Genomic DNA, 13795 nt, shown 5'->3' on the forward strand with positions numbered 1-13795 from the left:
GATCCCTTCCGTGCAGCAGGACTTCCTGTGACATCCCGAGTCCTGCTGCTTGAGGTTCACGTGACCCATGGCACCTGACACTAAACCAGAAACTTTATCAGGGTATGTATGGGTCACTTGATATTAGGGTCTTCTACATACATAAGTGGTGAACCCCATTCAGAATTTTTTAACGTAGGTAAAACAATTTGTAAATAAATATCATGCCAATGTTTTGTGTGTTTTAACTTGCTCTATGGATGCAGTCCCTGCTTTTAACTTGCCTTAATGTGATACTGACCTTACTGTTATTACTACTTTATTATATACCCTAGTTTTGTATCCAGGTTGTAGCTGAATTTTTATATATTTTTTTTTTCCTCATCTCCACAGGCCATGCAATGTTCAAGCTGACCTACCTCAACAACCACGATTACAAGCATGTGTACTTTGAGTCAGATGCAGCTACTGTTAATGAGATTGTCTTAAAGGTTTGTTGTCTATGTATAAAATATAGTATTTCTTTACTTATTTCAGGCTTTTCCTTATGCTGCGTTCACACTTCCGTTGCCCGCCCAGCAGCGCACGGGGAGAGGAGGTGAGCGCAGCTCACCCCCGCCCCTCTCCATAGGAACATATGGCGTATGGCGCCGTACTACGGAGAAAGATAGGACAGGTCCTATCTTTTTCCGGGGTACGGTGCCGCACGTGTGCTGCACCTTACCGCTCCTGTTGGGCACCGTGCGCCCATTGCCGTCTGTGGGGGACGTATATCGGCCATATATACGTCCCCCATACGGTAGTGTGAATGTAGCCTTACTAAGTTGAAGCTTACAACTTCTACTCTATTGTCACTTTACTGTTCATGGAATAAAACAATGACTAACTAATCCTTTGCATTCTCCTTCTACCTCTTGTGAGGCAGGGTAAGCGTTAGGGGGTGGCAAACTGGGCATTTGCCCAGGGCTTCTTGTCTTAAAAGGGGCCCTTTGCATGTGGACTTTTGTGGGTAGAGGATGTATTGCTCTTTTAATGCCCCTTGGTTGAATGCCTGAGTGAAAATACTTATTATCTATCTCCTGTCTATATATATATATATATATATGTCATCTATCATCGTCCAGTTATCTATCTCCAATAATTTATACATTTTCTATCTAACCGTTTGAACTTTTTGTCTATCTATTTATCATCTATCTCCTATCTATAATCTATCCATCTATCAATCTTCTATCTCTCTTCTACTGTATCTATCTCTCATATCTATCTATTTTTTTTATCATGTAGCTATTTATATATAATAAACTTTATATTTATGCATCCTTAAATCTATATCATCTTTCATATTTATCTTCTATCATCGATCTCCCTATCATCTGTTTATGGCCTATAAAATTCTTCTACAGTCCCATATTACAGATACTTACCCTACTACTACTTGTAACTACAAAGTGTTATTATTGTGCAGGGTAAAGGAGCCTCTTACTGAGGCTGCATTCACACAAATGTATGGGGGACGTATATACGGCCGATATACGTCCCCCGTACACTTCTATGCGCTGACAGCATGGTATGGGAGCAGATAGAAAAAGATAGCATGTTCTATCTTATCCCGGGCTACGGATCGGTACGGTGCCACACCGTACCGATCCGTAGCCCGGGATAAGATAGAACATGCTATCTTTTCCCGCATTACGGCGCCGTGGCCCATAAGTTCCTATGGAGAAAGGCGGGGGTGAGCTGCGCTCACCTCCTCCTCTCCCCGCGCGCTGCCTGACTTAGTGACATGCCTGACTTAGTGACCTGCCTGACTTAGTGCATGTAGCCTGACTTAGTGACTCTTCATAAAATAGTTTTATTTTGGGGCCCCATGTTGTCTAAAACCAGAAGGTGGTCTCACTGCCTGACTATATAGCAATCCAACAGTGCGGCCAAATAGAAATGTACCAAGTATAATGTTCACATTGATGATGGCTCCTACATCTTTATTTTTCACCTGTCCTGTCCAAGAAATTTGTGTTAAATGTGTGACCAGAATCCCGCTAATGTAGTCCCTATCAGCAGGACTATGTTACATGTCAGGGGAGACATTGACATCATCTGTGACTATCCGGCTCCTTCCAGAGTGTTTGGTCCTGGAAATATGGCTGCTACAGGGACTGAACGCGGTTATGTAAAATCAGCCATAATAAATACTTATATTTATTATGTTATATTTCTATCAAAAACTAAAATAAATTAAATTCACTTGTCATAAACTTAATCAGACATTTTAGGAATAACGGGAAGAACACAAGGGGCGAGTTTTGAGAAATAAAGAATTATTATTTGACAAAGAATACAAGTTTTTTTTTTACTAAAAAATGGCAGAAGAGACGACCAGTTCATATTAAAATAAATCTACCATCAAAATGATGCATCATAAACCAGGGACACTTGTTAATAGATCCAGGCACCGTGACTAATGGGAACCGTGGTAATCCTTTCTTCTAAAATCAACTTGGAAAATTATGCTAATGAGCCAGAAGGGATCTGGGAAGGGTGTTACCAGAGCCCCTCCGTACTGTAGCTTCACAGACTGCTACACTGTACAGAAGCACTTCCTCTCCTACTGTGTGCTGAAACCACTTCAGCTGCCATGAGTTTACATGAGGAGGGTGCAAGGGAAAGGGTGAGAAGGGATCCTTCTCAGTGTAACAGCATGTGAAGCCAGAGCATCAACGGACTCTGGTAACGTCTTCAAGAACCGGTTTATTAGAATAATTTTAGAAGGATGGGGGTCATAGATAACAATATAAGAAGATTGCTACAGTCCTGGTCCCTGAATCTGAGTAAGTGTCCCTGGTTTACAAATAGAGAAAAAGTAATGGGTTGTTGTCACTGAGACACCCGTCACACTGCCTCTACGTATCCTGCCATTGTGTATACAGGCGTCAGGACTGCAATGTGTCGGGGCTCTTAGCTGGTAATGTGAGCCAAGCACATGGTGTGTATACACTGAATTCCAGATAATTAGCAATGGATCTAATCGAATGGTTAATTGCAGCTTTTAGATGCACTGAACAGATATTAATAGGCAGCATAAAGCAGACTTCATTATCTGTGCAGTTAAGTGCTGCCATTTCAATCTGAATATAGCGGTAATGAGTATACCTTGTTAATTTAACCACTTCCCATGTGCAATGCGGATGCCGAGCAATATGTTTCCGTCCACTATAGACACAAAACATTGATTAGTAAAACTATTGCAACAATTTGTACGCACATACGTAATTAGCGACTTGATGATATTATGTGTTTGTACTATGAGTCTGTTTACTCTTCTGTTTCGCCCCTAAATGGTTTGCAAATGGTAATATTTCGAGTTTATATTAATCAGGTACTGGGTTTTGTATGTGCCACCAGCCGCCCCTAGCCAGGAATAGGTCCTGCCCTATGGTGCGGTGAGACACGGTGTGCTAACCTCTCTGTGACCAGGTGTAGTAGAAGATGATGGCAGGGACATGACTAGGAGTGCCTGGGGCCCTGGACCCCCCCCCCCCCACTTCCCCTTAAAAAATATATACATATTGATGCAATTATATATACACATTCATACATTCATATACATACACATTTATACCTTCGTACACACAACTTTATGCACGTATATATACATTTAGACACATATACATGTATCATATACACTTTTACACACATACAGCATATACACATCTTATAAATACAGTATATACACACATATAGAATATATATAATCATATAATTACACATACAGTATATACAAATTTCTACCATAAATTACTCACACCTTATACACATATAAAGAATACATACAGCATATACCCATGTAAATACCGTACCATAGACATTCGGCATATACACATGTATACAGTTAAAACATACCATATACACATATTCATTATAAATATACATGCATACACCACATACTCTCATTCATACACTACCATGTACAGACATTCATCATATACACATAGTGTATGCGCTCACATATAGAACACATAAACACAAAAACACACACAGCATATATATATATATATCACATATTCAACACTCATACATATGTATCTTCTCACTGTCAGGCAGTCTTCTTTTCTCATGGGGTTGTCAGAGGCCACAGATATGACTTCATGCAGCCGAGTCTCTTCTGTAGCGTGGCAGGTCTGGTGCCGGGCCCCCTAATACTGCGGGCCCCATAGCAGCTTCTTTGGCTGCTATCCCTGGTGCTGCTCTCCTGGACAGAGGTATTTAGTCATGGGCATAAGGCCTAGAGACCTCCCCTATGTCTGCAAGTGTAGGTTAATAAAGAAATATCAATATGCAAATCCTCTTAGTGTTGGGAAAGTGAATTTTGTGACTAGCCCATTTCTTACACTTGTATCAGTGGTCAGTTTCTCCTAATGTTTATTTATGGCATCAATCATTTAACATTCCTTCTTCATCTTTTTTAGGTTAATTACATTCTGGAGTCCCGGGCCAGTACAGCTCGGGCAGATTACTTTGCTCAGAAACAGAGGAAACTGACCAGGAGAACCAGCTTCAGCTTTCAGAAAGAGAAGAAACCAGGCTAGACGGGAGGACGGATGCATGAGGAACAAAGGAAAAGGTGGACACGTGGGACCTCAGTGCTGGCCGGCCAGAGAGTCTTCAGCATCCTCATTATAGAGACACTGATGAATTGTGGATATGAGGATTTATTACTAGTACCAACCTCTTATTATTAATATATATTCAGAGATTTATGTGGCCCAGCCCCGGTCTACTTTCCCCCTTTTTTTGGCCACTATGTCCGTGTGACCAGGCACCACATATTGTTCAGGCCTTCCCATACATTGAATGCACCCCTGCAGAATCCTCAAATAGTTACGGATGTAGAAAAGGGGGTATATGCTGGAATTTGTTTTAATCATTTGGGGGATACGTTTATGCAATCCCTAACAGAACCGGGATGTGTGAATTTGTTACCTTGGATCACCTTTTTAAAATAAAGAAGGTTAGAACGTTTTGCTTTTTCTGAGGTTCACTATGTAGAAATTTCTATTGGTGTCTTTATATCCTGCTAAAAAGAGCCACATTTCCCGCATTTCAGATCACTATTGTAGATAAATCAGAGGTTTGGCCAATCAGAATCAGTTCGTGGAGTCTGATCTTCCTTAGGCAGGGGAATAAAGGCTCAATTTTGCACAGAACTGTAGTAGGGGTTACTATTGGGGGCCTCAGGCCTTTACTTTACCCTCATAAGCCTCAAAAATCTATACATTAAGGTGTTTCTGATATGTGATTTGGAGAAACAATGCACATAGTAGATAAAACACATAAATGGTGGTCTTGCAGACCCTCCACAAAGAGGGAAGATACAGAAGGCAGCATACCATTGTACAATATGCAAACTTGGTCTGCTACCATAGATGGATCATCTCCATGGTAAAGGAAAAAAATGAAAGAACATCAATCATGTTTATAATGATACAAGGTGTGCAGGGTGTGCCATACAGCAATATGTTCAAGTAATTTAGCACATGCCCTTGTAACCACAAAGAAATTAAAATTGAAATGGCACAAAGCACCCAACCCACCCCAGGGCCAACTTCTCAATGGTATAATCGGGTAAGGGCAAGAAAGATCTATACATGTCATGGGTAATGTGTCTAGGATGGGATATGGAGAACAGCGGTAAAGGACGATTCAAGACTTCTGTCCCAGATGGCATGGAACCTCCTGCCCTTCTTCTTAATAACCAGAGTATTATTAACTGCTTTAGTCCAAGGGAGAGAGGGGGAATGTGCAGCCATCCAAAATGTAGCACCTGTCTTCCTAGCATAATACAAAACCATAATAGGTGAAAGAAGATACCTGAAGTCTCGGAGCACAGAGGTCCGGAAACCCAGGGCGAAAAATACTGACCCTGCTAGTAGTTAGGCTTGACGGAGTATGTATACCTGAGACATTGGGGGTCATTTACTAAGGGCCAATTCGCGTTTTTCCCGACGTGTTACCCGAATATTTCTGATTTGCGCCGATTTCCCCTGAATTGGCCCGGGATTTTGGCGCACACGATCTGATTGTGGCGCAACGGTGCTGGCATGCACGCAATGGAAATCGGGGGGCATGGCCGAACGAAAACCCGACGGATTCGGAAAAACCGTTGCATTTAAAAAAAAAAAATCTGTTGCGGAGCTTGCACTTACCTTCACTCAGCCCGGCTCGGTAAACTCCAGCGCGTTCCGATGCTTTTCAGCGCAGCAGCGCCACCTGGTTGACGGCGGAGGAACTACCTTAATAAATCCCGGCCGGACCCGAATCTGTCCTCCAAATTAAGGGAGGACAGCTTAGGTGAAGAAAGAGGGCAAGATCCCACCCCTCATCAGTCACCTTAATATACTACCATATATAAGGACAGCATGTTAAAGGTGCATGTCCAAAAAAAATGTGCTCTTTGGCTGCTAGCAGTGCTCACTGAATACATCATTCTCCCAGCTTGAATTTTGCATTCAAGAGCATTTATCATAACTAAATTAAACATAACTAAAGTTTTTCAAATCAATAGTACAGATGAATAGTAAACTTTTGTAAAATACTTTATTATAGAAATATGTTCCTGTTTCCTTCTTTTCCTCTGTATTTCTCCTTATTTAAGCAACTTCTGTACATCAGCTTTCTGTCCCTGCATCCACTGGCAGCTGAGAGACAATAGGAGTTTCTAAATTTTTGCTGTAATTGGACCAAGGATTATCAATAAATCTTCATTACACACTCCTTGCAGCTGATCATTGCAGTCTGGGACTATAGTAACATCCAGAGAGCTTCACCAGAGGTCAGAGGGGTCTGTCTGTAACTATGGGTTGTCTGTAAGTTGGGTGTCTTTAAGTAGGGGACCGCCTGTAGTTGCTGTTGCCAAAAGCATGGGCACGAGAACATTAAAATTGGATGTCAGAGCAATAGTAAGCAGAAGGTAGCATAGTCGTAGATTAATAAGCTTTTCCTCTGCAGTCAATGGTTTTTTATCTGTGGTTTTGCAGAACTGGGAGAAAACCAAGGTACAAAGCTTCACTATGGGAAAAATCAGAGTTGGCAGTGGGAAGTGATTGGCAATGTTTTGCTGAGGTCATGGTCAAGGAAAGTTCTTTGACATGTACCACCTACCTAAGCAATGTGCATACTGGCATTCATTGTAGTAGTATTTCTATATTGTCCTCTTTAAGCCGGATAATCTACCTGCTGCACAAAAAAATTTTTTTTCCAGGAATGGATTGAGGAACCAGTTCTTGACTTTGCCTTCAAGTTACCCAAATCTTAATTTGATAAAGCGTCTGTGGAATGTGCTGGAATAACAAGTCCAATCCTTAGAGAGAACTGCTCACAATTTACAAGGCTGAAAGGAGGAAACCATTGACAGAAAATCACTCGCTAGCCACAGAAACCCCACCAGTCATGAGAATTGGGGTCCCTTATAACTTGAAAAGAATAGAGCAGCTTGTTACACTAAGTCCTCTATGGCACTGCTGGAGATATCTAAGTATTGGTGGAGATAGCTCAGCATCGCTATCGATGCCATTGGGTGTGGATGGTGAGTGGAGCTGCAGGGTGCAAGCCTGAACTTGCACTCCATTCATTTGGGGACTAAGTGGACCCCTGTTCTTGTTAAGGTACATTTTTTGAAGATTTGGTGTCGGATCCCCCTAATTTGGAAGGTCTTATGGAGTCAATCCCTCGACTCATCAGAGCTGTTTGGCAGCATGAGTGTAAACTATACAATGTTTGGCATTGGTGTTAGTCTTATGTCTGACCGGTCATATCCTATAGATTTTTTGTATAACAAATGTGTGGGCTGTATTGTCCCTACACCATTTTCCGGGTTAAGCTTAGTTCTATTTTTTAGGTTCTAATTATTGCAAATCGTTTTTTTTCCTCCCGTTTCCTGTGTGCTCTTGTTACTACTAATAAAAGTCAACATGAAACACACGGGACTTGTGTGGACGGAGCATTTGTCTGTCATGACTGTTAATCTCTTTTTACAGAAGCGCTCCCTTCTTTGGAGAAAGAGATATTATGAGGCATTTCACAGTATCCAGTCACACACCTGCTCCATGCTCGGACCTGTATGCTGAGTGGATTATTTATGACAGTCGTGGACTATCGGGAGCCCTTCGCACTGTGCTACTAATCTTAATTACCGCACTTGCGGCCCAGGTGTTGAGCACAAATTGGGCAGTTGCGGGTTGAGTTGAGTTTCTCACGATGTACGGAATGTTTTTCCGGGTTAAGAATGACGATTACGACACCTGTTCCTGGCACACGTCTTATTATTTAGATATTTGGTAAGCTATAAAATCATTATAATGATCCGCTATACGGGACGGTCATTTTAGTGGTACATTTTATACACAGTTGACTGAAGAGGTTAACCGCACTGTAAATAGATGGGTTAATTTATTCTGGATAGAAATAAAAACTTAAGACGCGAGTTATGCAAAAAAAAAATGAATGGGATTAGGATTGATTTAGTACTTACTGCAAGCTATTGTTTTCATTACGGTAAAGGATTGCTCAGCAAACTAATGAGATTTCTGGGAGATTGGGGTCTGATGGCTGCGAGTCCCAGCGGGTGCATCGTGTACTCCTCGGACTAGGATACAGAGGACAGCCTGGTTGTCACAAGGTGAAATCATACAGTGTCTTTGTATCCATCATGCTAAATTTTCCACAACTACCCCCAGCATGTATTACTAGACTATAGCTACTTCCTTCTATTGCTTATGATATGGATTTCTTTTGTAAATACCTCAATTTCCTAATCATTAATTCTTGTTATTTTCAGGTTTTCCAGATGGAAAATCTATGGCTTAATACATTGGTTTGGTGCATGAGAATTTAAAGGGGTCTTTTTGACATCACAAAAAAAAACTTGTGGGGAAAAATAACCTCTTCCGGTTCTCTGACCTCTGGAGTTTCCGGTCCCGATGGACTGAAGGTGATCAGGTCACATGCTCTCCGATGGGACTGGAGAAGCCACGCTGGGACTGGAGTACCTTCAGATTATTTTCTTTAAACTAAAAAGCCAACCCTTAAGGATTTTTTTTTATTATGTCCCCCTTTTAACAGATCTCCATCACACGCCATAGATTTTGTACTGCTGGAATATAAAGCTATGGTTAACAGGTGAGTATATTCGTATGCAGGTAGGTTCCACAATTACTTTTTTTTAATGGGTTGTAGTAGATTATGCATTACGGAATATGAATGGGTAGGAAGAGGAAGGGTTAATTTACACTAGAGAGAATGCCATGTTTTGAATGTGGGTGCTGTGCCAGCTGTGCCAATAGTGACACCAGTATTTCTGGTGCTGTGCCAGATCATTCATTATACAGCTGAGGGAGACGGCACGTAACCATTGTATGTTATGCAGCATAATGTGCATGTGTCGTGCAGTCTGTACACCACACATTATAATAGTGTAAGATCTTGGTGTAGTTCTACAAATAACTATGTGATACCTCAGTCCACTCTGGTGTTAGGAATATAAAATCAAGACTATAGTAGGCTCTGGTTCTTTGAAACTGGAAAGTTAGACTTAAAGGACATCTACCACCAGGATGAAAGACTGTATGCAAATGAGCCTGAGGGGCTCCAGGCTCCATTAACACCTATGGAACCCGGAGCCCCTCAGGCTCATTTGCATACAGTCCTTCATCCTGGTGGTAGATGCCCTTTAAAGGGGTTGCTCCAGTTCTCCTATATTCATAGAATACGGGATAACAAGGTGATTGGTGAGGTTCTGACTGCATTGACCCTCAATGATCAGGACAACTGGACCCCCATTGATAAGAAGAACTGGGGTCTCATTCTCAATAATGGGTAGAGTGGAAGGTATACAATGCGTCTCAGGGGTCCGTTCAATAGTATTGAATGCAATAGTAATAGTGTGATTGATGTAAATTGCAAAGGACATTGCTCCGCCGGTACTCACTGGCTGCACACAACTTTGGCGGTTCTGTTAAAAGCGGACCATGAGGTGGGATGGAGGGACTCCTTTTGTGCTATATGATGCAACCAGTCCCTGCTTCTCCGTGGAACCACATTGTGGTCTGTGATATCCGCATGGCGTGGTCAGTTTTCTATGGGCTGACCGTGGTCGTGTGCAGTCAACCTTAGGGTGAATTCAGATGAACATATGCCCACCTGGTCGTAGCCGGGAGGGCATACGTCCGGCGCACTGGAGAGGAAGAGGAGTGACCCCTGTCCTCTCCATAGAGGTGCTCGTCGAGTGGCCGTGCACACGGGGAAAGATAGGACATGTTCTATCCTTTCCCCATGTACGGAGCACCGTATTGCTCTGTGATCCTATTGGCGTCTATGGGGGGGCGTCTATATGGCCACAGACTTGCTGCCGTATATACGCCCCCCATACTACGTTCATGTGAATTCGGCCTTACCCAGTGAATAGGAGTGCTGAAGCTGTCCCTGCTTTCGGTAATTTCTGGTCACTGTTGGATGTCACGCCCAGACTGATAAAATAGTGGCTTCTCTAGGGTCAAGAAGTCAGGAATTGATTTTTTTTTCATCCTGTAATTATCTTAAAAGATGAGGTTAAAAGGTGTTTCATAGAATAGAAATAAAGTTTAGCAGTAATTATTGTGCACGGCTGCGAGGGGCTCTTTATAGCGGGAATTCACTCCGGACCTGTTTCCATGCAGATTGTTGCAGAAGGTGACTGGGCCTTCCGAATTCCCACATTTCAGACAGCGCCATATTTCTGTAGTATCCTTGAGACTCAGCTAAATGCAAAACTCTGAATCCCATAGCCCTCATGGGGGGAGATGGGAAATTACACAGCTACCTGGTAATTAGCAAACTTAGGACTTATCTGAGCGCAACTCTTCTCTGTGCAACTAATTAAGACTTCAGTCGGCAGTGATTGCTGTCACAGCAGAACTCACCCCGTGAAAACAACTCCAGCGCCTCGGGGGTTATTATTCCCTTCACACTCTGAGAAGTTTGTGCGATGATGCCTTGGATACATTGTATTAACCCCTTGGCACAGCCTTGAATGCCTGGGGTGCCAATAAGGTCTCTTTGCAGCACTTTACAGCAGTGAATTGCATTGTTGATTACATCAGTGTCTGGTCTCCAAATGTAGGATTTTTATTTCTAATTAAAATTACCATTTAACTGATTAAAATATCTATCGACCTGGGGTGTCTTTTCTTACCTTTCCTCCTGGCTCAAAGACCTGCTTTAAACATTTTTTTTGCAAAATTCTGTGAAAAATTGGAGCCATTTTTGTATTTGGGGATTTTTATTATTCATCAGCTATCCCTAGACTAGGTGATCAGAATCAGATTGGCAGGGGGCAGACAGGGGTTTCAATAGATGCAGTCCTGACGGTCTACCAAGCACACTATTACCTTGTATATCAACTGGTATTGCAGCTCAACCCAATGAATAGGTCCTAGGAAATGCAGCATAAAAGGTCTGTGAAGCAAGAGATGCTCACGGCTATAAAGGCTTTAATTAACCAATTGGCCAGGGTGGTATTGGTCACCTATCCTAAGGATTGCTTATAATTTTTTTAAAAAATACCTTCCCATCATAGGATAGTAAATGCAGATGCTTACTTCCATCTACCATTACAGCCTTAAGTTTCCTGCGGTGAGATGGAGCCTTTTTAAGTCTGTGCACCACAGATTGATAAGGAGAGGAGGATAAAAATTAAACCCTATACATACCTAGAAAATATTTCACTAATGTCTGTAAGGAGATAAGTCTATTGTCTGTAAGGAGTTAAATCGATAGAAACTTTATCAGCTTCTCCTTATCTTTCAGCGATCGGTAAGAGTATAGGGAAAGCTGATTTCTGCACACTGCTAAAAGCAGAAAGTAAGGGAGGGGGAAAATTACAAAAATGTATTTAAATAATGTGTATTACAAGGTTTTTGCACTATTAATTTATGCAATAGTGCAAAGTCACATTTAAGATATCTGGTGGAGATTGGCTTTCCAGGCTACCTAAACCCTCTGTTAAAAGCTGTTATGTTATGAAACAAAAATGACAAAATATTTTTTGCTCATAAAATAAAATAAGCCTAGAAAGTCGAAAAGCCTTAATATTAAACTTACCAGAATTCTTAATGCAGGGCTTAAATGGGGTTTCCATAGGTGCCATTTTGATAATGAAGACCTATCTACAGGATAAGACATTAGTATTGGTATGAGACAGGATAAGACATTAGTATTGGTATGAGACAGGATAAGACATTAGTATTGGTATGAGACAGGATGAGACATTAGTATTGGTATAAAACTGGATAAGACGTTAGTATGTCTATCTACAGGATAAGACATTAAGAGTGGTGGGACACCTGGACCCCCTGCTCTGCCTGTGGTACAATAAGTTATACAGGAGATGTAGATGACACTTCAATGGCCACCAAAGAGCTGCATGACCAAACAGTTGAGTATATCATTTACATATTTTAGATGGATTGGGGATAAAATAATTGGTTACGGTGATATCTTTGGTAGGGTTTTATTCAGTAGATGACCATAAAGTGAATCATTAGTGGTCCTCATGCTGGACTTTTAAGCAGTGCCGTGACTTTGCAGCAGGAGCCCTTCTATCTTCTCATCCACTGACAAGCAATGAATAGCTAAGCTTCACGTATGGTGTATGAACTTGTTTGTTTCTGTCTCATTAATTCAACGACCATGCACTTAGGATAAAAAAATTGTAGTAGGAACTTCTCAGTCTAAATGGTTCAGAGTGTCCATCATAACCCAAAAAGCTCCAGAATCCAAGTGAACGAACGTGTAACCAACAAGAAGTCATTAGATGTCGTGTCCAATGTGGAAATTGTGGAGTGAAAAGAAGTCTAATAGAAAGTGATTGGTTTCTATGGACAGGATGAGATTCTCCACATGCTATTAAACCACAATTTTAAGACCTTTTCTGCTGAAATAGCAATCCAATTGTTCCCCTTCACACTTCAATTAGAGATCTCAGGGGGGAGTCCTTGTACCTGTAATGCCAGTCTCTACTCTTCTACATAGTCATTCACTATTCCTATCACTAGCTGTTGAATATTCCATAAAATGAGAAGAAATTCATTGACCACTTTCATTCAGTCAGCATTTATAGATGTGTGTGAATACTTGCATGTAGAAACATTGGGTGATCATTGGAAAGCTGTTCAATTTAGGGATTATTTTTGCTTTCAGTTCTTTTTCCAGTAATGTCTAGATAGATTGGGTTTTGTAGACTTGGGAATCTCCCTTACCTTGATTCCTAAGCTCTACAAGGAGACTTTCCTGGTCTCGGTCATGAACTGGTGGCTGTTGTTATAAATGGACTGTAGCAAAGGGTTGCACCAAGAAACCTATGAGTATACAACGAGCCAGAGGTGGAGAACTATAAGCCAAGAGTCAAAACCACCACCACAACATTGGGTACCAAGTAACAAATCCAAGACCAGATGTGGTAGCTAGAATCCTCTGTCTCAGTGATGAAACCCCTACAGATCATGAAAACGGGGGGTCCGATGGGGTCCGAGGTACCTCCGTCAGGCCCCTCGTCGCTTCCCAAGATGAGCGGAGCAGACGGCCGCACATAGAGATGAATGGAGCAGAACCGACATGCATGGCCATCTGCTCATTTCTGGTAATGACGAGAGGTCCGACAGAGGTATCTCGGACCCCCTATTCTTGTGACCCTGCGGAAAGGACATAAATAGTTTCCTGGGAAAACCCTTTTAAAGCAGTGACCATAATGTTGTGTCAGTCAACACAAACTGGTGCCATTTTT

The 13795-nt window shown here is 41.8% G+C and overlaps 1 protein-coding gene across 2 annotated transcripts in view; it reads left to right on the top strand.

The window, feature by feature from the left end:
• MAPKAP1 (MAPK associated protein 1) overlaps positions 1 to 5001 on the top strand; it is a 120164-nt gene extending 115163 nt beyond the window's left edge. For both annotated transcript variants that reach the window (XM_072123720.1, XM_072123721.1), the window contains exons 11-12: positions 373 to 470; positions 4449 to 5001. In XM_072123720.1, coding sequence (XP_071979821.1) covers positions 373 to 470; positions 4449 to 4568 — 218 coding nt within the window. In that variant the 3' untranslated portion in view covers positions 4569 to 5001. The remainder of the gene's footprint in view (positions 1 to 372; positions 471 to 4448) is intronic.
• The last annotated feature ends 8794 nt before the right edge of the window (positions 5002 to 13795 follow it).

This window comes from Engystomops pustulosus, chromosome 9 (genome assembly GCF_040894005.1).
Source record: "Engystomops pustulosus chromosome 9, aEngPut4.maternal, whole genome shotgun sequence".
Lineage (NCBI taxonomy): Eukaryota > Metazoa > Chordata > Amphibia > Anura > Leptodactylidae > Engystomops > Engystomops pustulosus.